At 44.0% G+C, this 27068-nt stretch overlaps 1 protein-coding gene across 1 annotated transcript in view; it reads right to left on the reverse strand.

Annotated features, from left to right (window-relative positions):
• The window catches only part of IARS1 (isoleucyl-tRNA synthetase 1), a gene marked incomplete in the record, with an annotated part of 218933 nt that overhangs the window by 175105 nt on the left and 16760 nt on the right, over window positions 1–27068 (reverse strand). Inside the window, 4 exon segments of the mRNA XM_034777462.1 lie at window positions 1413–1560; window positions 11054–11171; window positions 25210–25292; window positions 26678–26797. Of these exon segments, the coding sequence (XP_034633353.1) occupies window positions 1413–1560; window positions 11054–11171; window positions 25210–25292; window positions 26678–26797 (469 nt within the window).

The following is a 27068-nucleotide window of genomic DNA, read 5'->3' on the forward strand; positions in this document are numbered from 1 at the left end:
AGTTTAAAAATGTTGGGGGGGGGACTTTTTTCTAGCATACTTAGTGCATTTGGCAGCACATTACGTGTAGTCAGTGTCACTATTCCTCCAGTATAGTCAGTAAGCAACAGGTGAGAAAGAAGTTTAGACAATAGGGAAATGTGATTGCAAAATAATTGGTAGAAGGTAGGTGTTATGCCTGAAACTACGCTTAACTCTTTTTGAGCTGCATAGGTTTCAAGATGATTGTGCATCTTAATACTTGAGGAAGTGCTCAGGAATGAAGACTTAATGAACAAATATGAATTTATCCAAAAGCCTGTGTGTCTTAAGAAACGGTTGATTTGTCTCCCAGTGTTTTACATGTGCCACTACCTTAGGCATGCATAAATTACATTTTAAAATCTATGTTAAAGTGAAAACTAACTGTGCCATTTCATCTGCATTAAAAAAATGCCAGAGATAATCTGAATCACTGTATTTGGTTATGTATGCTGCAAATTTAGAAAAGGTCAGCAGTTTTGGAAAATCTGAAAAGTTCAAAGCAAAACTGACTGCTTACGTTCAAGTCAGTGAACATGATCTTAGTGTATTACATAGTCTAACTACAATAAATATTAAAATATACATTAGAAGAAACTTATCAGAACAGGGAATCATTAGGAGGAACTGCATTTCTTGTATGGATATTGCACGATACTCAGTTAAAAAAATTCCTTTCTGAAAATGATACGAGGAACAAAGGATGAAGATAACATTCCTCTGGCTGCTGAGAAGCTGGAGCTGTAAAGTTCTGAAAGATGGTGGGAGAAGTAGCAAGTAAAGTAAATCTATTTTGTTCATACATCCTACCCACCTGTTATACGTGAATTCCCTTTTCAACCATAGGAACGTGCTGCAGTGCGTCTCCGAATGTATCAGGGGCCCTTGAGGAACAAGCTACCTTACACACTGACTTGAACTAGCCTAATACATTCTGATTCTCCTCACCAAAGGCAATGAGACAGTTTGGTCTGAAATGGTTGAGAAATGGGGCAAAGCAGAGAAATTGTCAGACAAGGAAAGAGTTAGGATCACTTGGTGTGAGACTCTTTGGGGAATGATGGGGGATTTACTGGTGAGATAACTAACACCCATATTGCATACCCGCTGTTGCTCACTATGTAGTAGTGTAGTATGAGCATTTAGTATGTAACTACTAGTCCTTTAGTACTCATGTAATAAAGCTACGATACAATCAAAGAGTACAAAATGAATGGAGATTTTAGCAACGGTAAATTGGACTCATCCTTCAGAACAGTATACAGTCAACTCCAGTGAAATGCTACATGTTGAATGTCAAACAGAATTGTCTATCACAGAAACTGCCATACACATGCATGAGTTCAATGGAACTACATTTTCACTGTATTTCATATCAAGTTAGCACTTGCCTTTTAGTTTCACATATTGCAATTCTGGGTTAACACAGAGGGCCAAGTTACTAGGCAGGGTCCAGGGGGTAGTTGTCCAAGCAACAAGAGAGATGTTTTCATCTTCATCCAATGGGAAGCTCACAATCACCGAAGGATCTTGAACATCCTTAAATGAAACAGAGATAGGGAGACGGATATGAAAGGTTTCTTGAGAGTTGGCGAGAACACACACTCCAAGGAAAAGCAGTGACAGCAGTTGTCACTCAGTTACCTGGTTCCTTTAGTGCCCTGCAATCTGGCTTGTCAAAAAACTCAGTAAGAGTGAATGCAGATGAGAACCAATTTAAGCATGTCTCTCCACCTCCCCCGTGTAGGCTACTTGACCAAATCACGAGGGACACAACTGCCTCAACATAGTCAGAGTTTATTTCTAAAGGCTGAGAGTTGGGTGCCTGACTCCTTCAGATGCCTTTGATAATCCCAACCTAAGATTATACAAAAATAATCCAAGATCATAACTGGTTAAAGGTTTCCTTCATAGTTTAATAATTTTTCAGCTGCTGAAATCTGGAGTTCAACATTCACCTAGTTTGTCCTAGGGGACCAGGAGTTGGGAGGACAAGCTATCACTTGAGAAAATTTTCTCCTGGCAGGCAACTATTTTTAACCAAGGCACATAAACTATATGTTCTTAAACATAGGAGTACATGGATGTTTAAAACATCCTGCACAACTGACAGATGGTTTTCTACCTCAGCCTCCAAGAGTCCTGCCTTCAATCAAGTCAAAGGAATCCCTTTGTATTATTAATATCAGTGTTACTCTAAGAGAAGTTGTCTCAGACACATTAGAGAGAGTCAGTGGTGCAAGTAAGCAGGTACGGTCAGATACAGCATACCATTAAGATATTTGTTGCCGGTACACCGTACTGGAAAGACAGTTTCAGAACCACAGGGCACTCCTGGGAATCGCAGCGGTGAAAGGAGCAGAACGTGGGGTTGCCACTCCCAGTAGCCAGTGCCCTGCGCCGGCAGCTTCTCTGGCGCAGCTGTAACAGTACTGCCTTCAGCCCCTCCCCCAGCCCTGTCCTCTGGTGAGGATGTACAGACCCCAGACAAGAGACACAGCTGCATGGAAGGGCTGGGGCAGTACAGCCCGGATCTGCTTGCATTGCGCCATCATGCGGCCCCACGTTCTGCTCTTTTGGCCGCTGCAGTTCACGGGAGAGCCCTGTGGGTCCGAAATCAGTATCTGGTGCAGCGGAAGGACAGAGCTCCCCCACCTGGCCCCCAGGTAACATGGGATGGGGAGGGGACGGGGAGAGCATGGGGGCCCCCGGCTGGGAGGGGGGAGTGTCACGTGCCCCCGCCTTTAGCTCATGCCCCCCTTTGTGTCCATCCCATGACTTGCCTATGCATACCGGTGAGAATTAAAATCTCCTCACACCACTGGAGAGAGTGAAGCACTTGCACAAGTTATAGTTTCTGTATTATCAATACTATTGGACTGTGGAAGACCTTAAATGAAGTTATGCCCTGACGAAGAGTCCAGAGTCTTAGGGTATGTCTACACTATGAAATTAGGTCGAATTTATAGAAGCCGGTTTTATAGAAATCAGTTGTATACAGCCGATTGCGTGTGTCCCCATATAAAATGCTCTAAGTGCATTAAGTTGGTGGACTGCGTCCACAGTACCAAGCCTAGCGTCGACTTCCGGAGCATTGCACTATGGGTAGCTATCCCACAGTTCCTGCAGTCTCCGCTGCCCATTGGAATTCTGGGTTGAGATCCCAATGCCTGATGATGCAGAAACAGTGTCGCGGGGGGTTCTGGGCACATGCCGTCAGGGCCCTCCCCCTCCGTCAGAGCAACGGCAGACAATCGATTCACCCCTTTTTACCTGGGTTACCTGTGCAGACAACATACCACGGCAAGCATGGAGCCCGCTCAGCTCAGCTCACCGTCACCATATGTCATCTGGGTGCTGGCAGACATGGTACTGCATTGCTACACAGCAGCAGTTCCTTGCCTTTTGGCAGTGGATGGTGTATTACGACTAGTATCCGTCATCGGTGTATTCCTCAAGGAGTTCAATCAGAGGCACCTGGGCAGACATGTTTTGTCTCCTGGAGACTAAGTCCTGGCGGCAGTCCTACTGAACTGTCTTGACAATGATGGCTAGCAGTCATAGTACAGTATCTTCTGCCAAGCACCCAGAAGTTGCCGATGGCTATCAGTCATGCTGCACTGTCTGCTGCCAGCTTAAGATGTGAAAAATAGATGGACCAGATTTGTTCTATATTCATTTGCTTCCCCCTCCCTCCGTGAAATCAAGGGCCTGCTAAACCCAGGGTTTTGAGTTCAATCTTTGGGGGGGGCCATTCTGTGTGACAGCTGTTTGTGTTGTTGATTTTAATTCCCTGTACCTGTAAGCCACGTCCTCACTCGCCCCTCCCTCCCTCCGTCAGACAATAGTTTCACGCCTTTTTTCAGTCCAGACGCCATAGCACTGGGATCATGGAGCCCGCTCAGATCACTGCGGCAATTATGAGCACTATGAACACCACGCGCATTGTCCTGTAGTATATGCAGAGCCAGAACATGCCACAGCAAAACCAGGCGAGGAGGCGATTGCAGCGAGGCGACGAGAGTGATGAGGAAATTGACATGGACATAGACCTCTCACAAAGCACAGGCCCCAGCAATGTGCAAATCATGGTGTTACTGGGGCAGGTTCATGCCATGGAACACCGATTCTGGGCCCGGAAAACAAGCACAGACTGGTAGGACCGCATTGCGTTGCAGGTGTGGGACGATTCCCAGTGGCTGAGAAACTTTTGCATGCGTAAGGGCACTTCCATGGAACTTTGTGACTTGCTTTCCCCTATCCTGAAGCGCCAGAATACCAGGATGAGAGCAGCCCTCACAGTTGAGAAGCGAGTGGCGATAGCCCTGTGGAAGCTTGCAACGCCAGACAGCTACCGGTCAGTCGGGAATCAATTTGGAGTGGGCAAATCTACCGTGGGGGCTGCTGTGATCCAAGTAGCCAACGCAATCAAAGACCTGCTGATATCAAGGGTAGTGACTCTGGGAAACGTGCAGGTCATAGTGGATAGCTTTGCTGCATTGGGATTCCGAAACTGTGGTGGGGTGATAGACGGAACCCATATCCCTATCTTGGCACCGGAGCACCAAGCCAGCGAGTACATAAACCGCAAGGGGTACTTTTCAATGTTGCTGCAAGCCCTGGTGGATCACAAGGGACGTTTCATTAACATCAATGTGGGATGGCCGGGAAAGGTACATGACGCTCATGTCTTCAGGAACTCTGGTCTGTTTCAAAAGCTGGAGGAAGGGACTTTCTTCCTGGACCAGAAAATAACCATTGGGGATGTTGAAATGCCTATCGTTATCCTTGGGGACCCAGCCTACCCCTTAATGCCATGGCTCATGAAGCCGTACACAGGCAGCCTGGACAGTAGTCAGGACAACTATAGGCTGAGCAAGTGCCAAATGGTGGTGGAATGTGCATTTGGACATTTAAAAGCGTGCTGGCGCAGTTTACTGACTCGGATAGACCTCAGCGAAGCCAATATTCCAATTGTTATTGCTGTTTGCTGTGCGCGCCACAATATCTGTGAAAGTAAGGGGGAAATATTTATAGTGGGGTGGGAGGTTGAGGCAAATCGCCTGGCCGCTGATTACGCGCAGCCAGACACCAGGGCGGTTAGAAGAATACAGGAGGGCGTGGTGCGCATCAGAGAAGCTTTGAAAACCAGTTTTGTGACTGGCCAGGCTACGGTGTGAAACTTCTGTTTGTTTCTCCTTGATGAACCCTCCGCCCCCCCACCCCAGTTCATTCTACTTCCCTGTAAACTAACCACCCTCCTCTCCCACCTTCGAGCACCGCTCGCAGAGGCAATAAAGTCATTGTTACTTCACATTCATGCATTCTTTATTAATTCATCACACAACTAGGGGGATAACTGCCAAGGTAGCCCAGGAGGGGTGGGGGAGGAGGGAAGGAAAAGGACACACTGCAGTTGAAAACTTTAACTCTTATTGAAGGCCAGCCTTCTGATGCTTGGGCAATCATCTGGGGTGGAGTGGCTGGGTGGCCAGAGGCCCCCCCACCGTGTTCTTGGGCGTCTGGGTGAAGAGGCTATGGAACTTGGAGAAGAGGACTGTTGGTTACACAGGGGCTGTAGCGGCGGTCTCTGCTCCTGCTGCCTTTCCTGCAGCTCAACCATACGCTGGAGCATTTCAGTTTGATGCTCCAGCAGCCGGAGCATCGACTCTTGCCTTCTGTCTGCAAGCTGACACCACCTATCCTCTTCAGCCCGCCACTTGCGCTCTTCAGCCCGCCACCTCTCCTCTCGTTCAAATTGTGCTTTTTTGCATTCTGACATTGACTGCCTCCATGCATTCTGCTGTGCTCTGTCAGCGTGGGAGGACATCTGGAGCTCCGAGAACATATCATCCTGAGTCCGCCGTTTTCTCCTTCTAATCTTCACTAGCCTCTGTGAAGGAGAAACATTTGCAGCTGGTGGAGGAGAAGGGAGAGGTAATTAAAAAAGACACATTTTAGAGAACAATGGGTACACTCTTTCACGTTAAATTTTGCTGTTCACATTACACAGCACATGTGCTTTCGTTACAAGGTCACATTTTTCCTCTTATATTGAGGGCCTGCCGGTTCGGTGTGAGAGATCACTCATGCAGTGCCAGGCAACAGAATTCGGCTTGCATGCAGCCATGGTAAGCCACAGTCTTTTGGCTTTTTTAACCTTCATAACATGTGGGAATGGTTTCAAACAGCAGCGCCCTCATTTCCCAAACCAAGAACCCGTTGGGTTGGCCATTTAAAATGGGTTTGGAATGTAAAAGGAGGGGCTGCGGTTTCTGGGTTAACATGCAGCACAAACCCAATTACCTTCCCCCCCACACACCCAATTCTCTGGGATGATCACTTCACCCCTCCCCCCCCACCGCGTGGCTAACAGCGGGGAACATTTCTGTTCAGCTGAGCAGGAACTGGCACCTCTGAATGTCCCCTTAATAAAATCACCCCATTTCAACCAGGTGACTGTGAATGACATCACTCTCCTGAGGATAACAAAAAGAGTGAAGGAATGGATGTTGTCTGCATGCCAGCAAACACCGGGTCCATATGCTGCCATGCTTTGTTATGCAATGATTCCAGACTACGTGCTACTGGCCTGGCGTGGTAAAGTGTCCTACCATGGCGGACGGGATAAGGCAGCCCTCCCCAGAAACCTTTTGCAAGGGCTTCGGGAGTACATGAAGGAGAGCTTTCTGGAGATGTCCCTGGAGGACTTCCGCTCCATCCCCATACATGTTAACAGACTTTTCCAGCAGCTGTTCTGGCTGCAATTGCCAGGGCAAATTAATCATTAAACATGCTTGCTTTTAAACCATGTGTAATATTTACAAAGGAACACTCACCAGAGGTCCCTTGTGTGCCCTCAGGGTCTGGGAGCACGCCTTAGGTGAGTTCGAGGGTTACAGGGTCCAGGGTGATAAACATATCCTGGCTGTTGGGGAAACCAGTTTCTCCGCTTCCTTGCTGTGAGCTATCTTCATTGTCTTCATCATCATCTTCCACGTACCCAGAACCCGCTTCCCTGTTGCGTGATTCTTCATTGATGGAGTCAAAGCACACAGTTGGGGTAGTGGTGGCTGCACCCCATAGAATGGCATGCAGCTCCGCGTAGAAGCGGCATGTTTGCGGCTCTGCCCCAGACCTTCCCTTTGCCTCTCTGGGTTTGTGGTAGGCTTGCCTTAGTTCCTTAATTTTCACGCGGCACTGCTGTGCGTCCCTGTTATGGCCTCTGCCCTTCATGGCCTTTGAGACTTTTTCTACTATTTTGCCATTTCGTTTACTGCTATGGAGTTCAGCTAGCACTGATTCGTCTCCCCATATGGCGAGCAGATCCCGTACCTCCCGTTCGGTCCATGCTGGAGCTCTTTTGCGATCCTGGGACTCCATCACAGTTACCTGTGCTGATGAGCTCTGTGTGGTCACTTGTGCTCTCCATGCTGGGCAAACAGGAAATGAAATTCAAAAGTTCACAGAGCTTTTCCTGTCTATCTGGTCAGTGCATCTGAGTTGAGAGCGCTGTCCAGAGCGGTCACAATGAAGCACTGTGGGATAGCTCCTGGAGGCCAATAACGTCGAATTCCGTCCACACTACCCCAAATCTGACCCGCAAAGGCCGATTTTCCCCTCATCGGAGGTGGAGTAAAGAAACCGGTTTAAAGGGCCCTTTAAGTCGAAAAAAGGACTTCGTCGTGTGGACGTGTCCAGGCTTAATTCGATTTAACGTTGCTAAAGTCGACCTAAACTCGTAGTGTAGACCAGACCTTACAGGATTAACATTTTGCATAATTGTGTAAGGAATATTTCCAACAGGCAAAATTTAAAAAGCAAGTGTTACTCAAACCCCACATCTTTTGAAGTAACATCAGTTTTATGGCTAGAATCTAAGTGGCAATACAGACCTACTATAGCTCTGTGAGCTTGTTACCTAATGGCAGCCTGCAGGAATGGTAACATTTTTGTTATAGAACTAAAGAACAAGTTTGGTATTTTTGTAACTAAAAGTAACAGCATTATCAGGCTCCATGATAGATTTTTAATGTGGAGTTTGATTATCTTTATAAACCTCAAACTGCATCCATTTATCTTTCCTACCTACTTCACAGGGGTGTTGTGTGAATAACTTAATGCTTGCACGACTTGGCAAACAAATACTACATATACATTGAATATTTAGTAAGCACAAGTCTTCAAATTAGTGCTCTGATCTAAATAGATAGCAGACTAAACAGGGTTGGAAAGGTCAGTGCTCTAATAAAAAACCTTCAGGTGAAACCTAGATGGATATCTGAAGTTGTTCAAGTAAGTAGACAGCACTTTTCTTTCTGAATTGTTGGTGAAACAACAGCCCCCACTTCAACATGGTACTAGTCGGCCCTGTAACGTTAGAGGTGCCGTCTGGTACATGAAATATGAAAACCTGAAGATACGACCTCTTTTGTTTGCAAGAGAAGTGTGTTATCTGTAAAGTCCCTGACAAAAAGGTAAATGGGCAATGTTCTTCTGACTGCCTAAAATCTCTCTGGAGTTTCAAATGAACAATTTATTCTTCACTTTCCCTCCTAAATAATTGGCTCCTGCATTCCACCCATAAAGGATACCACTTCCATGGCAAGAAAGCTGATCCTTTGGTGTACTGTACAGTCTCTCTCTAGTTTGTGTGCTATGAAATCATTAAATTTAGCAAAATATGCAAGGCTTTCCAAAGCGAAAAGCTCCAAGCAGCATTAAAAAGCTTTCTTAGGCCATTTTTACAACACCTAACAAATTAACATCATATGCATAAACCAGGAACACTCAAACAGATTATGTCACATTGCCATTTGTGCACTGAAAGCATCCCTGGCTCCTCTCCAGCAACACAGCTCAGAATCGGTAATTCCATTACGGAATGGGCAGCTATTTAAGTCACAGCTAAGGGCTGCTTCAGAAGGAATTCTTTCTATAAGCAGCTGGGGCGGCAACAGTCAGACTCAAACAGTTATGTAATGCTTAGATTATGAGCAATACCCAGTGAAGACTATGCTATCAATAAAATTTAGTCTCTACCAATTGTTAGACAAAGACTATGATGTTTCTAACCAGCTTGTTCTAATGTTTCACAAAGTACTAAACATGCCAAGCAACTCAACAAAATCCTGGCATTTTGAAAGATGAATCATGTTACATTTACAAATGAAATAATTGCTTAGTATTTCTCTGTTTGAGTTATCTCAGTTTCCTTTACAATATACTTTTCTTTACTCAGACACAAAATGACTGGAATTTTATTTATTTTTCAATTGTGAAAGTTTGCTACATGGGGGCTTCTTCTAAGCACACTTATAGTTTCTGTTACACATTAAAACGGGGTTTTATACTATACAGTAACTCCTCGCTTAACGTTGTAGTTATGTTCCTGAAAAATGCAACTTTAAGCGAAACGATGTTAAGCGAATCCAATTTCTCCATAAGAATTAATGTAAATGGGGGGGTAGGGGGGGTTAGGTTCTAGGGAAATTTTTTTCACCAGACAAAAAAATATATATTATATAGATATACACACAGTATACGTTTTAAACAAACAATTTAATACTGTTCACAGCTATGATGATTGTGAAGCTTGTTTGAGGTGGTGAAGTTAGAGGGTGGAAGAGGGAAGGATATTTCCCAGGGAATGCCTTCCTGCTAAATGATGAACTAGCACTCGGCTGAGCCCTCAAGGGTTAATACATTGTTGTTAATGTAGCCTCTCACACAAGGCAGCACGAACAGGAGGGACAGGAGACAGCATAGCAGACAGAGACAGACACACATCTTGTGTGTGGGGGAGACAGAGAAAGAGAGAGAGAGAGATGCACACTGCCCCTTTAAGTAAGCTGACCCACTCTTAAGTGCATTGTCTTTTTAAGTGGATCAGGAAGTGGAGACAGCAGCTGCTGCCCCAAGCTCTCTGTGTCTCTCTCCGTCCGTTGGTGTCCCCTCCCTGCTCTATATGGAAAAGGGGTAAGCGGGGTGCAGGAGCAGGGGGAGGGGGACACCCTGACATTATCCCGCCCCTCCCCCCCCCCCCTGCACAGCAAGCAGGAGTCTCTGGGAGCAGCTCCAAGGCAGAGGGCGGGAGCAGCACATGGCAGTGGGGGGAGGGACAGCTGAACTGCCGGCAATTGATAGCCTGCCGGGCGGCTGCAGCACAGGGAACTTAGGAGGAGCTAATAGGGGGGCTGCCAGTCCACCCTGGTTACAAGCCCCCACCAGCTAGCTGCGACGGGCTGCTCTTCCTGCAAGCAGTGGACAAAGCAGGCAGCTGCCAAATGACTTTAGAAGGAAGCACTGCACAACTTTAAACAAGCATGTTCCCTAATTGATCAGCAACGTAACAACGATACAACGTTAACCAGGACGACTTTAAGTGAGGAGTTACTGTACTAATAATATCCTGCTTCATTGCAGAAGTTCATGATTCCATTTCCTTCTTTCATTTCCTGAAACAAGGGCTAAGGAGTAGCTTTAATAATGGCACAAGAGAAGGCGGAGGAGCAAAAAGTGGTATTTAAGCTGCAATACTGGATCTCAGATCACAGAATTCAATTCTCCTCCCACAACTCATCTGCTAACTTTGATAAGTTACAGGTGTGGCTGCTGAGCTGCCAGCTAGAGCTCCCCAGAAGATCAGATACAATATACAGGGAATCCTCTGCTGAGGTGAGCAGGAAAGGTGCAGTGTAAAATATTCACAGTAGAAACCCAACACAGTGAGGTACACAAAAATGTGTGAGGAAGAGTGGAGCAATTTCCCAGATCAAAAACTGTGAGAATGGTGAAAGGGGCAACAAATAATGACCAAAGGAACGGTCAGGAAAAAATCATAGCAGGACATATACATGACTAGGTCAGCTCTTTACTAGCACTATTCTATCAGTTTTGAGTATGTCGATAAGCCTATATTCCACCCAACTGAAGTATTAAAGCTTTCCGGTCCAAAACAGACACTCACTCCAATGTGACAGAGCAGTTACGGGGGTCAGATTATTATACATACATATAGCCAATGATATACCTTGTAGTTCTGGTGAGCCTCAAAATTCGAAAGAGGAGTGTTACATGCTGTGGAGAAAGGCATAACCTTAACGCCTCTGTAAACCAGTCCTTTGTCGTACAGCTGTTTGAAAACCCACCTAAAAATAAATAAGGAACATATAATAACTTAATAGTTTAAGATTCAAACTAAAGGCAGCTGTAGTGTAGGATTATGATGCAGTAGGGAAGGTATTCTGAAAAGTTCAAATAATTTTCAAACTACAGACAATATTTACTACTTGAAACACCAGAACTCAAAGAATCTGCACATACATATACAAGTCGTATCTTGAAACAATATAAATACTTAATGCCACTAGGACATTTTTAGTGTGAATATTCTTTCAGTTAGATTCAGCTTTGGGTCATCCTGCCAGCTCTGCCTTGCATGCACAACACATGGCAATATTCAGATGGGATATAAATCACTGTAACAGTTGAATCTTTCCCCAACTGCTTGCTTGGGGGCCATAAAACTTAAATTTCAGTGATTAACACAAAATGCTTTCCTCAAGAGGCCACATCTAGGCAACTAGGTTTGTTTAGAGAACAAGAAGTTTTGTGATTCCATGAGTTACATTCATGAAGCATTGTATAACACTTTCCATCCCAAAAGACCCTTGCTTCACCAGCTATATGTATGGCACCATGCATCATTGGCAGGGGAGAAAATAGTGGATTTTTGGCAACCCAGGTGAATGATGGCTCTTCAAATAGTAGGCAAAGATCTTCACCGTCTACACTGTACACTTTTATTTGTAAAGCCTCATTCAAGAGACTTGCATATTCAGTGACACAGTTTTCCAAGGGCTCAAATTATCACACCGGAATCTGGCCCTGTGGTCCTGGGGAGTCTAGTTATTTTGTAGTTGGATGATCAGACTATTCAGCAATCTCTACTGACTTTAAAAACTCTTGAACTCTCCCACCCAAGCTACGTTTTCAAAGCATTGTTAACATTTTCAGTGTTTCCTTCCAGATGAACATCTTATTAACATGCAAGCAAACACAGAGCCGTCTTGTTAAATAGTATGTTGATGAGACCAAACTGCACTGGGTCACGCTGTTTTGGCAATTGGTCCTTTTTTCTGTACGCCATCCTTTTGTGCTTCAGAATCTATGCATTCATTTAAACAAAGATCTTTTGCTCTTATGTTTAGGATAACCATTCAACATGGGAAATCAATTCCAACAGCTACAGTGTTATCAGTCTGCAGCCTGAATCAACAGCACTGAGAGATATGAACTGGCCTATTGACAATGAAGCCTAATGATAACCTAATAATCAGAAATGTCAACTATTACATTGCAGAAAGGAGAAATTAGAGACCACATTATGAAGATCTGCACAATCTACTGAAAGTGTCATCCATGACCCAACAGTAGTAGACCAAAAGTTCAGTGAGGACATTAATCCACTCCAGGGAGCAAAGTGCAGCATCTAAGCACCACCAAGAGGAATCAAGTCTCAGAAGCCCGGAAGGGCATCCAGCCACAACCAAGGGGAGCAAAAAAACAAGGAGTTGAGCAAAGCTTGCAGGATCTTATCATGAAGATCTGCACAATCCATTGAGCATGCCTTCTCAAACTGGTAGGGCTCAGTTTCTAGAAGGAGCTGAAGAGTAGTAGTATTTACCCACACAGAATTTGATCCCTAGGCATATATTCCTCCACTCTCACCCCAATTCAAAGAACTATTCAAATGCACATTATGAGACACATTCTTTCCCCTGACCAAGTACATATAATTCTGGTCTGGAATAAAGGTGCTCTGAATGTGAGGAAGCCAAATAGTTGACCACCTTGACATGGCTACCTTTATGTTTTGTTCTATGCATTCCTTTTACAATTTGATCATTACTCCTAAGAAAGGAGATATACCTGCTAAGTTTATAAAAAGAGCATCATTGCTAGGACTTAATTTAAAGCTACCAACCATTCAAGCAATAATGTAGCCAAAGTGTAGTGAGATAAATTTTTTATTGATATGCATTTTCAAGCATAGGTATTTCAGTATCCTAACTAGGAAAGCTCTGTTGCAACTGAGCAAAAGTATAAATTTTCATTTTATGTTTTATCAACTTAAGCTATATTAAATGACTTAGTTGTGATAAATCACTGATTTTGGATTTATTCTTCAATATTCTTGTATTTGCCTTCTGAAAAGTGTTGATTAGAATATTATAGATAGATAGATACACAAAAGATGTCCAATTTATTTTTTATTTTTTTCCTAAGGGGATATAGCTTACTAATCCCACAGAGGAAAACAGTTCAATGCCACATCTATCAACATTTAATGACTGCTTAGATGTACCTGTAACCTTAACAAAAAAAATCAGAGAAGGGGGACCACTAGGTGGAGCTACAAAATTCAAATACAAATGAACAGCCTCCTCTTCTTGTAATTTTATTCAACTGCAGTTTAAAAGCTTCAATTTTTTTCACTACCAGGTAGACACTATTTAGCTTTCAAAATGCATTCCCATTCAGAGACCTCTAAACAGAGGTTACTACATCTCACACTAAAAAACTGTTTTTCAATTTCCATTGTCAAAGGATATAGTCATTTGTATTCAGAGCAGACTACACTATAGGGCAGAGGTTCTCAAACTGGGGGTCAGGACCCCTTAGAGGGTCATGAGGTTATTACATGGGGGGGGGTCACGATCTGTCAACCTCCACCCCAAACCCCGCTTTGCCTCCAGCATTTATAATGGTGTTAAATATATTTATTTAGAAGCGTTTTTAATTTATAAGGGGGAGGGGGATCGCACTCAGACTTGCTGTGTGAAAAGGGTCACCAGTAAAAAAAGTTTGAGAGCCACTGCTATAGGGTCATAAAAAACAGATTGTTGCTTGATGAAACTGCCTGTGTTACCATGACAAAAATATATTTGTCATCTCTGAGCTACACGTAACTGTCTTTCTATCAATAAAGTATCAGTCACTAGGAGACAACAAAATAGACAGGATGTAACTTTTGTTGCTAGCAGCATTCCCTACCCCAAACCAGCACACTAAGCATCAGCAGTTTTGCTTAGATCTAAAAAATAAATAAAAGCCAGTTACTACTTGCAAGTGGACAGTCCTTGAATTCATCTTTATGTGCCTAAATTAAGCAAAATATATTTGATGGCTAGTCTGAAAGAGGCATTAGGCTTGTGATCCTGGCATAGAGAAACAGCAGCTCTTTCTGGAAGGTCAGCAATACTACTGGGAAGCATGCAGAAACTTCTTGCGCCACAGGTCACTTCTGTGTGCAAAGGAAATAGGTTACACACACACATAATATTTAAAACAGAAAAATCTATTCCCTTGAATTTCACTCTATAAACAACATTAGACAGGTGAACCCACACTTCTGATTGCCATCTTAAGCATCTGCAAACTGATGACCTAATTCTCAAAAGACACATTGAACTCCTACCAAACAATGGGATTTGCAGGTGCTGAGCACCTCTTGGGATCTGGCCCTGAGCCCCATATTCTGATAAGCACTATATTCACAAATAACAAAAAAAAACCCACACACAAAACAACAATCCACCCCCACAACACATCACAAAGCACAACCCACAATGGGGTTTGGCACCATAGTTTTGGGCAGTTGAGATCACATTTAACCTTAATCTGGGTACCAAGAAAACTGTCACAAATCTGTGCTTCAGAGGAGCCTGAAGCCTGTTATCCTGAAAGCAAAGATTTCCCCAATTCTCAAACAACCAGCAGGCCACCTACCATGCAGTACATCCTTCAACATACCTCCCAGATGCAAAGAAGTGGTCCTGCATACACACTTACACCCCACATGGGAAGTAGCTCAGTGGACCACTCTGACGGGGAGTCTAATATCTAAAAGGTCCTTGTGGAATTATTCTCAAGCCCATTGCTTTAGGGATTTATCTAGTTGCAGGTTTAGCATCTTGCCTATTCTGGATCAGGAGTCAGAGATCTGAAACCATTTAGGATTCTTTGCTCTCAAGACAGGGAAAGCAATCCCTTCCACTATTCAAGGTAGTTTGGGAAACAAGACTCTCAAAATCATCACAAGCCAACATTATAGCCATGGGGGGGGGGGGGTTTGCAGTTGTTCTTTAACAGGCAAGTCCTTGTTGCCTTAAACAGGATTAAAAAATAAGGCTTAGGCAAGGAGTCCAGTACTGTCATTAGCCATAGAAAAAGCAACTCGGGATGATTAGGGCTTTTTTTTTTTTTAAGAAAAGTCTTTTAGAGTGCAGCATCAGGGTCTACACAGACATTTAGTATGGAGCAGGCTAGTGCAGAGTAGATTTACAGGCCAGCTTACCACAAACTAAGTTCTCATGTTGACATGCCCATAGACCAGTGCTTCTCACAGCTGGTCCGCCGTTTGTTCAGGGAAAGCCCCTGGAGGTCCGGGCCAGTTTGTTTACCTGCTGTGTCCGCAGGTTCGGTCAATCGCGGCTCCCACGGGCCGTGGTTCACCGCTCCACGCCAATAGGGGCTGCGGGAAGCGGCACAGGTCGAGGGATGTGCTGGCTGCCCTTCCCGCAGCTCCCATTGGCCTGGAGTGGCGAACTGCAGCCAGTGGGAACTGCGATCAGTCGAACCTGCGGATGCGGCAGGTAAACAAAGTGGCCCGGACTGCCAGGGGCTTTCCCTGAACAAGCGGCAGCCTGACTTTGAGAAGCACTACCATAGACTGTTTTTAAATTCAGCCATATTCAGGACTGAAGCTTTCAGAATTAGACTCTAGATGGTGCTATTAGACGACTATTTGAAAAAAAGCACCGCTCCACATAAATATTGAGAAACATTCAAGGTCAACAGGTCGCAAAATATATCCTCCTTCTGATATTTAAGAAAAGATCAGGACATGTTGGAATCCAAAACAGATTTTAATATAAGAGCCACAAACACACTTAATATCCTTGCTGATAAATAGTGTGGGGTCAAACAGGTGTATCGGGATATTTCTCTATTTCTAATTTTCATACTGCCTCCATTCTTATAAGCCAGCGGAAAATAGACAATGGCACATTATGTCTTCCTAGCAACCATTCTGATCTTTGATTGTTATAATAAGTGAAACAATTACATTATTTTTTCTGTTAACACTTCTCAACATGACACCAAATCTCTCAGCTATGAGCAGAGTACTATTTCCTCAACTCAACTTTATTTCAGACCTTTACCCATTGACCAGGGAAAATTCTGTTTAAGATCCAGGACTCAACTGACCACAGCACTATCTGGAAAGGTACACCAATAGTTGTGTTAAAAATCCATACTGTCTTTCATTGGCACATGTATGTCTATCACTGTTACCCCTTTCGGAGACATTTCCTGCAGGTCTCTCAGGTCAGTAAAATGTAAGGGGGTACCAATTGTTTTCACTTTGACTCAATGCAGCTCTGTTTGGGTCAGAAGATAAAGTATGCTGTATGCCAGCACTTGTTTCAATGGCTCGGGATGGTGTGCTCTCAACACTATTTTAGGCAATAAATACAGTTACCTCCTGAATCAACCTTGCACTGAAAGAAACAAACCTAAAAATTCCACACACGTATGAATAAAAGTATTTTTAAAAGACTTAGAGGTCTGACTGTACCTTCTCATCAGAAACCCTCACAGAACTCTCTTAACAGAGCACAGAACTAATATTTAAGTAATACTACTGAACAGTAACACCTATGAGTCCTTTAAAGATTCTGCCAAAGCATCTCAGTCTTTAATATTAAAAAAGATTACGTTCTGTTCAAGGGTAAAAGTCACCGAACTGGAAATGCCTGTTTCACCTTTAACAAATAGTCATCTGCCGCCACCATCACCACCAAGCAGCATGAAATGCCAATACAAACACAAAATTTTGTCAAGCACAGAACAGACATTTCATTAAGGGCCTTTATTTATATAAAGATAGTATGACCAGGGACATTAGCTGGTGCAATGCTTCAAACACTAGCCTTCCACTCATGCAGACCTGGACACAAAATCCTGCCTGGTTTGCAAATGAAAATCAGTTTGGGGACTCACCCCAATTTCCGTCTAAAGGATATTCAATCTTAAATGGACTATGCAGTTTGTCACATCTAGTATTATAAGTTCAGAGAGGGATTCACAACTGTAAAACAGCCTCCACTATAAGATTAGAATGGAAAGCATTAACAAAGCTGTATAAAGCAACTCTACCCGCATATGGTTCCAGCAGATCTCATCCACTCATCCATATAAGGACTAAGTAAAGCCACAACTAAAGGGTTGGGGGGGGGGGAGGGAAAGGATTTTGTTGTTGTTGTTGTTTTTGGAGGGAGTTAGTTTATTTTTAAAAGAAGGCTTGAGTCCCTAAAGACTATTTTGCAGAAAACAGTCTTCTATTTAATGTAGCTCAGAGGAAATGTGCTTAAAATCAATTAACAGGTTTCATACTAAACCTCCATCTCTTCAAGAAATGCTTTTCTGTCCTTCTCTTGAATCAAGACAATGCTTAGAAAAGTGACCAAGACACAACCCTCCCCCTCCCCCCCATTAATGGTGTAGAGAAACCATTCATCCACCCCTGTATGGGATACACCGAAGAAAAGAGAAATTTACATACAACTGGCACACCTGAAATTTACAATCCATGTCAAATACAAACCCTGTGTTTGGAACCAGCTCCCCCTTCCCCTCCAGTTCTTTTAGAGTCTCTCCCCTAACTTTCCATTCCACATCTGCTAGCAGCAGAAGGAATTTTACTAGAATTTATCTTTGAAACATGTATGTATTGTTATAGGAGATAACAGAATTATAGCCTGTCAAACTACAGCTAAGGGTAGCATAAAATCCCTCCTTTACTGTAAGGGGCTAAGAGGCTCAAATAACCTGGTTGGCACCTGACAAAAAGGACCAATAAGGTAAGAAGATATTAACACACACACCCCCCAGATTTGAAAGTAAGGGGGGGGGAGAGAGAGAGAGAGAGAGGTTTTGTTTTTGCTTTCCTTGTTGTTCTCCCCGGGACAGAGAAAGACCAGGGAAGGAAAAACACATCTCCTAAAACCCTCCCTGAAATAAGCATCCAAGATTACAAATTGTAAGTAATAGCAAGGAAATGTGTTAGATTATATTTTGTTTTAGCTTGTGAATTTTTCCTATGCTAAGAGGGAGGTTTATTCGTGTTTTTTGTAACTTTGAAGTTTTGCCTAGAGGGGAATCCTCTGTGTTTTAAATCTTATTACCCTGTAAAATTACCTTACATCCTGATTTTACAGAGGTGCTGCTTTTACTTTTTTCTTTATAATAAAATTCTGCTTTTAAGAACCTGATTAGTTTTTAGTGTCCTAAAACCCCAAGGGTCTGGTCTGTGCTCACCTTGTTTACCTATTTGGTTAGTATATTATTTTCAAGCCTCCCCAGGAAAGGGGGTGAAGGGACTTGGGGGTATTTTGGGGAAATATCCAAGTGGTCCTTTTCCTGAATCTTTGTCTAACTCTCTTGGTGGTGGCAGCGATACCATCCAAGGACAAGGAAGAACTTGTGCCTTGCGGAAGTTTTTTACCTAAGTTGGTAGAAATAAGCTTAGGGGGTCTTTCATGGGGGTCCCCAATCTGTACCCCAGAGTTCAGAGTGGGGAGGGAACCCTGACATAGGAATCAAAGTGAAATAGGCTAATTTAGAACTATTCAGTCACAGAAAGAAAGCCTAACTGCCTTTTCTCAGTAGGAAGAATGGAGCCAGATTTTAAATAAATTGGTTCTTTAACCACAGATATAATATTTGTTCCTAGGCAAGGACAGAGACAGCATGCTCTAAAGGTTTATGTCACTTGTAATATTTAATAAATTCAGCCACTGCAGGACAAGGTCAGTAGATACTTCCCTACCACAGATATAACACAGCATTCAAGCCCCCACTACAAGATAAGACAATTCCAGCAAAAAGTATGCTTGGCTTACACACAGTTTCAGCAAGTATGACCTATCCCAGTCACTCTCAACCTTTCCAGACCATTGTACGCCTTTCAGGTGTCTGATTTGTCTTGCATACCCCCGAGTTTCACCTCACTCAAAAACTACTTGCTTACAAAAAAGTAAAAATAAAATATATAAAAATACAAAAGTGTCACAGCACACTATTACTGAAAAATTGCTTACTTTCTCAATTTTACCATACAATTATAAAATAAATCAACTGTAATATAAATATTATACTTACATTTCAATTTATATATAGAGAGAGCAGTATAAACAAGTTATTGTATGAAATTTTAGTTTGTACTGACTTCGCTAGTGCTTTTTATGTAGCCTATTGTAAAACTAAGCAAATATCTAGATGAGTCGATATACCCCCCGGAAGACCTGTGGTTGAGAACCACAGCCCTAACCTATAACAAATGTGCAGAGTATTTGAATGCTCATTCACCAGTTACCACTGGGACCTAAGTTTGTTTTAATGCTTACAGGTGGTTTCTAAGCTTCCACTACTACAGTACACCATGGGAGTCAGATCTCTGGAATCAGAGAAGAAGGAGTAGGAAAGGCTAACTTCAATGGCATCCTCCTCCTGAGCAAATGCATAGAATATGGCCTGCTCATCACAACCACCCTCTCTAGACACAGTGTGAAGTATAAGACCACCTGGAGACACCCACGCTCCTGGCATTGGCACCTTCTTGACTAGGTTATTGTTAGAGCTCGAGATCAGAAGGATGTCTGCATCATGAGGGCCATGCATAGAACTGATGACTGTTGGACAAACCATTGCCCTGTTAGCTCAATCATGAATTTCCAGATCACCTCAAGGCATCGCAAGCAGGCAAAATCAGTACGAAAGAAATTCAGCGTCAAGTCCCTTGAAGATATAGTGACTCGGGAGAAACTTCAGCAGTGTCTTCAAGAAAAAAGTTTGCCGCTATGCCTACAGCTGATGATGATAAAAAAAAAATCTCTGGAAGGGATTAAAGACTGCCATTCTCTTGGCACTTGCTGAGTCCATTGGCTATGTCACCAGCCATCACCAAGATTGGTTTGATGAGAACGATGCTGAGACTCCGGGCCTGCTGGACCAGAAGAGAAAAGCTCATTGCATGTGGCAAAATGACATATCACACCAGCAGAAGAAAGACTCATACAAGCAATTCAAGGCTGAAGCCCAAAGGAAAATCTGTGGCATCAAAAATAAGTGGTGTCGAGAAAATGCCAAGGAGATTGAGCTTTATGCTGATAAACATGACATGAGGAGTTTCTTTCAGGCAATAAGGGCTATTTACGGCCCATGCTCCCACACCACTCTAAGCCCAAGACAGGTCAATGTATTTTAAGGACAGCGAAGGCAACAAAGCCAGATGGAAGGAGCATTTTGAGCTACTCCTGAGCCATGAGTCAACTGTCTCTGATGTCAGTATCAAATCTATACCTCAACAACATGAAAGAGAATCTCTTGCTTACCCCTCCCGCCCCCCGTACCCTTGAATAAGTAACGTGAGCTATTATGCAAACTAAAAACAACAAGGTAGCAAGGCCAGATGGCATACCAGCTGAAGTCTACAAGTTTGGAGGTGAAGAACTTGGTAGGGAAGCTCCACAAACTTTTTCTTCATATCTGGTATAAGGAGAAGATTCCCGAAGACTGAGAAACACTAATATTGTTACAATCTTTAAGAAAGGAGATAAGTCGGAGTGTGGAAACTATCAAGGCACTGCCTTGCCATCTACAGCAGGGAAAATTCTTGCCGGGATCCTCTTAAACCGATTATTTCCTCAGCAAGGGGAAGTATTGCCAGAATCTCGGTGTGGTTTTAAATCATCCCTCGGGCTAACCGACATGATCTTCGTTGCGCGCCAAAAAACTTGGTGAAGCCCTGTAGAAGGTGCTGGCCAGATTTGGCTGCCATCCAAAATTTATCAAGGTCCTAAGGCTTCTCCATGATCAGATGACTGCCACAGTTCTCTGAAATGGCCTTGAGATGGAACCTTTCATCATCAAAACTGGGGTTAAGCAAGGATGCATTGTTGCCCCTCCAGCATGGCTGTACTGCCCCCAGCCCTTTCACACAGCTGCATCTTATGCGTCCTGTCCGGGGTCTGTCACGCAGCCCTGCTGGAGGACACGGGTGGGGGGGCGAGGCTAGGGGTGGTACAGCCGCGCCGGAGGAGCTGCCGGCATGGTGTTCTGCTCCTTTCGCCACTGTGGTTCCCAAGAGAGCCCTGAGCTGCAGGCTCTCCCAGGAACCGCAGCGGCGAAAGGAGCAGAACGTTGGGCAGCCCCATGCCGACAGCTCCCCCAGTGGGGCTGCCTACAGACCCCAGACAGGAATCACTAGATGCAGCTGCGTGGAAGGCTGGGGGCGGAACAGCTGCACTGAAGGAGCTGCCGGCGTTCTGTTCCTCCTGTGTCTTTCCAGTACGGTGTATTGGCTATAAATAGCTGACTGGTACAGCATACCGGACCATACTGCCGTATTTGCACCACTACAGAACTCCTAGATTAAATCAATGGACTGAATCAATGGCATGATGTGGTCCCGTTTTTTTTAATATTCAGGTTACTATCCAGCCATTCAGCAAAGCCCATCTCTAATAAAATTCTCCCTGCCTCAGCCCTGCTTCCCCCACTCCCTACCCCGGGACTATGACAGCTCTGTTAAAATGCAGAAAGGAAGCCACAGATTTAACATGGACAAATGCTGAAATGCTGTGATAGCAGACCCAAAGGAATAGAAACAAATCATTAGAATCATGTTATTTGCACTGAGAAATGTTAATGTTCATGTTCAAGGCCTCAGTGTTCTGCTTTGTCCTAAATCTGAACACTAGTTCACAATTCACTAGCATACACACTTCGGAACAGAAATTCATCTAAGACACTCAAATTTGGAGACCCAACCTGATCACCTCTCCTGCCTCCTTGTCTATCACAAACCCCTGGGCCCTGCCATTTGGACCAGCTATGGGGAGGAGGGGTCCTCATTAAATATCTTCTCCCCAATGGAGTTGACATTCAATACAGAATGGATGGGCAACTCTTTAATCTTCAACGTCTCCGCTCAAAGTCTAAAGTCTTCAGGGCGTCCATTACTGACCTTCAGTATGCTGATGACTGGGTCATTCTTGTGCACACAGAGAATGACCTTCAGTCCATACTGGATTTTCTTGCACAAGCTTACCAAAGCCTAGGACTCTCACTCAATATTGAGAAGATGAATGTGCTCTATCAACCTGCTTCAGGCCTTGCATATGACCCACCACAAATCACTATCGAGGACCAGATTTTGGAGACAGTTGAGCACTTTTGTTACTTCAGTCGCCAACTTTCTGAAAATGCAAAAATCGACAGAGATCCAGCACAGGATCCAGTGTGCAAGTGCTTCTTTTGGGAAATTGCTCCAATGCGTTTCACAGACCATGACCTGCAGCAGGACACCAAGGTCTATAAGACAACTGTTATTCCAACACTCCTCTCTGGATGCGAAACTTGGGTGACCTATCGACAGCACCTCAAGAGTTTGGAGAGAGATCCCCAACGATGCTTCCGGAAGATCCTTTGTGTCAAGTGGCAAGAATGCCGCACTAACAGCAGCATTATCGCTGAAGTCAATGTCACCAGCATTGAAGCAATGATCCTCATGCACCAACTTCGCTGGGCTGGACATTGTGTGTGGATGCCAGACTCTCACCTCCCAAAACAAATCCTCTACTCTCAGCTCACCCCAGTCAGAGATCCCGTAGTGGTCAGAGAAAACGCTATAAAGATACATTTTCAGTGTATTTTAAAGAAAACTGATGTGGATATCAAGCTGGGAAGAACAATGGCTCCATATCCTCCATCAGGCAGTGGCCTGCTTCGAGGAGAAGCGCCTTGCCCTCGAAGCTGAAAAGAGAGAGAGGAGGAAGGAAAAAGAAATAAAACTTTGTCTCAACAGGCCTCTGGCCTGCCACAAAATGTCTGTACCTACTGCAGGTTGATTTGCGGTTCCAGGATCAGACTCCTGAGTCATCTCAGGACCCATATGTAAATCCATGGTAGAGATCATCCTCGAATCGAGGGATCACCAATCTATCAATCACACCATGGGTAACTGTTAGAAATGCTGTTTGATCAGTCTCCAGGATCTTGTGTCTTGGGAACAGATGGAAGAGAAGAGTCACTGAAATAGGTAGAAACTAATGCCAAAAATCCTTAGTGTATTTAACTGAAGGACTAGGGACAGTGAGACAGTGCATTTGTTACCAATATTAACATACTGGCATCTCGTCCTGTAGGACATAGGAGCCATATTTTCCTCCCACAGTCAGGTCAGAACACCTCAAGAGGATTAGCTGTGGTTCATTCTTAAAGTCAAAGCAGAAATTAGTAATCTGCAATTTATTTTACCCATTTAATTTGACTCTAAATAGGTTTTACTTTTTCCATGCAAGAGAAAACACTAAAAGACAACAGAAAAATTCTATAAAAACCCATGAGAAATTTAATACATCATCATTCATAATGAGCCTCAGAGCTAAGTTTAAACTTAGCTATCTAAATCCACTTATGAGTTTAACACCTGAAGGCCAATATGATTTTGTCCACCGTGTTAGCTGAATTCAGGAATCCACGGCCATGCAGGATTTCTCTCCTTAGAGAGACAAAGCAGGTGAAGTAATAGCTTTTTTCTCTCCTTCAGAAATCTAGTAACTACCCTTGGCATTCCACCAGAGGGCTGATGAGTCATCCTAGTGATTTTCCAGGGAAGTCACAAGAAGCTGCCAAACCCCAGAGCCACAAAAACAAAATGCAAGAGAACTAGATTCCCAGCATCTGAATTCAACCTAGCAAAAGTGTTTTAGCTACAGCTATCCAGAGTTTGAATTGTTCATCCTCTTGAAAACATCAAGAAGGGAATTTTTTTCTGGGCTAGATACCCTTACTTGTTAAAGAGACATAGGGTGACCAGATGTCCCGATTTTATCGGGACTGTCCCGATATTTGCTTGTTTGTCCCGCGTCCCGAGCAATGTTTGGTCGGGACACTGGACAAACAAGCAATTTTTGCCCTCTGCTCCGGCTCGCCCTCCTCCTTCCCCCATTGGATAGCTCCCCAAATCCCCGTTCTGGCCCCGACCACTCACTGCCACATTGGATCCCTCCCCAAATCCCCGCCTTTTCCCCAAGCACAACGCATTCCTCCTCCCTACCAGGCAAGCGCTGGAGGGAGGAGGCCCGGGGACGGTGGGGTGAGTCCGGCCTGGCCTGAGCGCAGGCAGGAGGGCGGGGCGGTACCTACAGCGGGTCAGCCCTGGGTCCGGCCTGGAGAACCGGCTCCCTACGCGCCCATGGGTGGGAGTGGGGTTGCGGTTCCTCGGGGCTTCACATCCACCATGTGCGCCCCGGCCCTGGGGCGAAAGCGGCCGGGACCCGAGTGGGCATAAGCCAGCTTGGTGCACGCAGGCTCTCAGGCCCCGCACAGCATGCGCTGTAAAATTGCGCAGAGCCTCCACTGCCGCTGCGCTCCATTCCCCAGTGCATGGCTGGAGCTTGAACCCGCGCGGAGGGACAGGTCAGGTGTGAGCGGGGCTGCGAAAGCCTTGCCTCAGACCCTGACTGTGAAAGCCCCTGCTGCCACCACTCTGAGGGGATTGCGTGGAGGGAGGTGGAGACGAGGCGTGGGGGGGGGGGGGCCCACTCCAGCTTTACCCCCCACCCCCCGCCGCCATTTTTTTTCCTCCTCCCCGTGTCCTGATATTTCAGTTGTGTCATCTGGTCACCCTAAGGAGACAATAGAAAATCTTCAAGGTCATTCTGCAGACCTACTATGTTTGAATGGAGTAGATCAGGGATGAGACTTCAGGGCCAGACTAGCAATGACCACTTCTTCTATTAATATCCACTTCATATTTTTCTTTCAGAAACTCGATTCAAGTGAACAAAGAGCAGGCAGATAATTAAGTCTCTTGCCAGACACATTTTCACATTGTATATGGAAATAAGCTCCAAGAGAAATAATAGGTGAGATGCTTAAACTGGCCCATTTTCCATACTTCTGACTCAGTAGTGTAAAAGAAAATCTCCTGAGAAATGTAGGAAATATGCTTCTTTATGAAAACACACATCTCACTATACAATTTTAATAACCAGAGCATTTCAAAAAAGAGATAATTTCGAACAGCATCAACAGAATGCTAAGACTACTTACCAGACAGTCTCCATGAACTCAGGATATAGAGTTTTATAGTCATTGTCAAAGTCAATCCAGCGTCCCAGTCTGGTAATGCTAATCTGTTAAAATATGAACATACAGCTTTAAAGGCAGCTTAAAACAAAGATCATGGTACATTTCCCAGATTTATCTCTTTGTAATAGCTTGTTTAAAAAGCAACATGTTCTACCCTTATCAGTGAACCAAGCCCACAAAACAGTCAAGCCTGACAATGGTTCAGGGTAGAGCACTTTATCTAGCATGGAGTATGCTAAGGAAAGGTCATGAATACAGGCCTTTCCTTAAATTCAAAGCCATGCAATACAGAAGTATCTACTCACTGCAACTAAACTTGGAGATTGAGAGTGTATTGTAGCTGATGGGTCAGACCTTTGCTCAGCATACTGCCAAATGATTCACCAGAAACTTGGCTTTGCCTGCACTAGTTTTGTTTTTGATTAAAATCATGTATCTGCTATGGCGATAGTCAAAATGGGGAGAAGAACAGAACTTCACAGTTCTCTCCATTTCTACAGAGTTACAGTCTGAGAGCTCTGAACATTTATCTAAATCAGAGCTGGAAAAGCTATTGTGTAGGCACTGTACAAAATTATTTCAGGACCAGCTGCCTCCTCTGGCCTCCCTATACTTGGAAGCCACATTGCTAAAGCCACAAGGACTCTGACAAGTCTTTGCTTCATATCTACTCACACAGAGCACATAAGTCAATTAATGAGTAAATTACATGAACATTATGCTTCACTTTGATAAGGGATATCCTTTTGTTGGTTGGGTAGCTATGCAATCTGCCAACTTTGCAACATGACCAAAAACAGGATAGACCTTTCCTGATATTGATATATGTTGGTACAGTAAGAGTCAAACTACATTTATTCCTGGAATAAAGTAGATGCACATCTATAAAGATTCACCATCACAATCAAGCTACATGCACAAAAAATGCTGACAAGATTTGTGGGTACAAACTGACCAAAATTTGTGATGTACGCACACTGTTCTTGGTCAATGTTTTATCGAAGTTAAAATCTTACTCCTTTTCAGATTTAACTTTTATTCACATTGAAACAGTGGATCTCAATTTGAGAGTTTGCTCTCTCTAAATTCCCTTTAAATGTCACCACACAGTAACATCCAGACACTGCGATTTAATAGTGCGTCAAGACAATGCCATGCAATTTCACAACCCCTTGCCTCAATTCCTTATGACTCGTTCTGAAATGCAGATGCCAGGACCCACCTCCTGGTAGTAGGGACTCTGGCAGCTTAATTACTTTATCTCAGAAGGCAGAGTTGGGAGTGCTGCTGTCATAGATGAACACTGTTAGCTCTGCTCTATTTTTCCTCAGGCGCAGCAAAAGTAGTTCCACCATGTCCTACTGAATTGCATAAGAATTGCATGCAATTTTAGACACACAGGCAGAGTTAATACTGACATTCTACTTACCCTCCATTCGGTAGAGTATCTCATCACAATCCCCCTGCACTGATTGTTATATTCCGCAATACCCATTTTGGCCACATCCTCTGGCCCTTTGATTCCTAGTGTTTTGTCAATTTCATACTCCTAGAGAGGAGGAGGAGGAGAAGGGGGAAAAAAAGAGTCAATACATATTGCAGTGCGAAATCTTCAGGATTTTCCAGTTAGTTAATTTTTGTCCCAGCCCTATACAATGCATCCAAAGCCCCAGACTCAAATCTGCATGTGCAAGTTTCTCATGCAAAAAAGCATGTATATTTGAGCTCCTATTTCGCACGTACAAGGTTTTCTCCTCCCACAACCATTATCTGTACTCACATACACAATAACACCAGTAATGGATGAATCTGTCCTTCAG

The sequence above is a fragment of the Trachemys scripta genome, chromosome 7 (assembly GCF_013100865.1).
Source record: "Trachemys scripta elegans isolate TJP31775 chromosome 7, CAS_Tse_1.0, whole genome shotgun sequence".
NCBI lineage: Eukaryota > Metazoa > Chordata > Testudines > Emydidae > Trachemys > Trachemys scripta.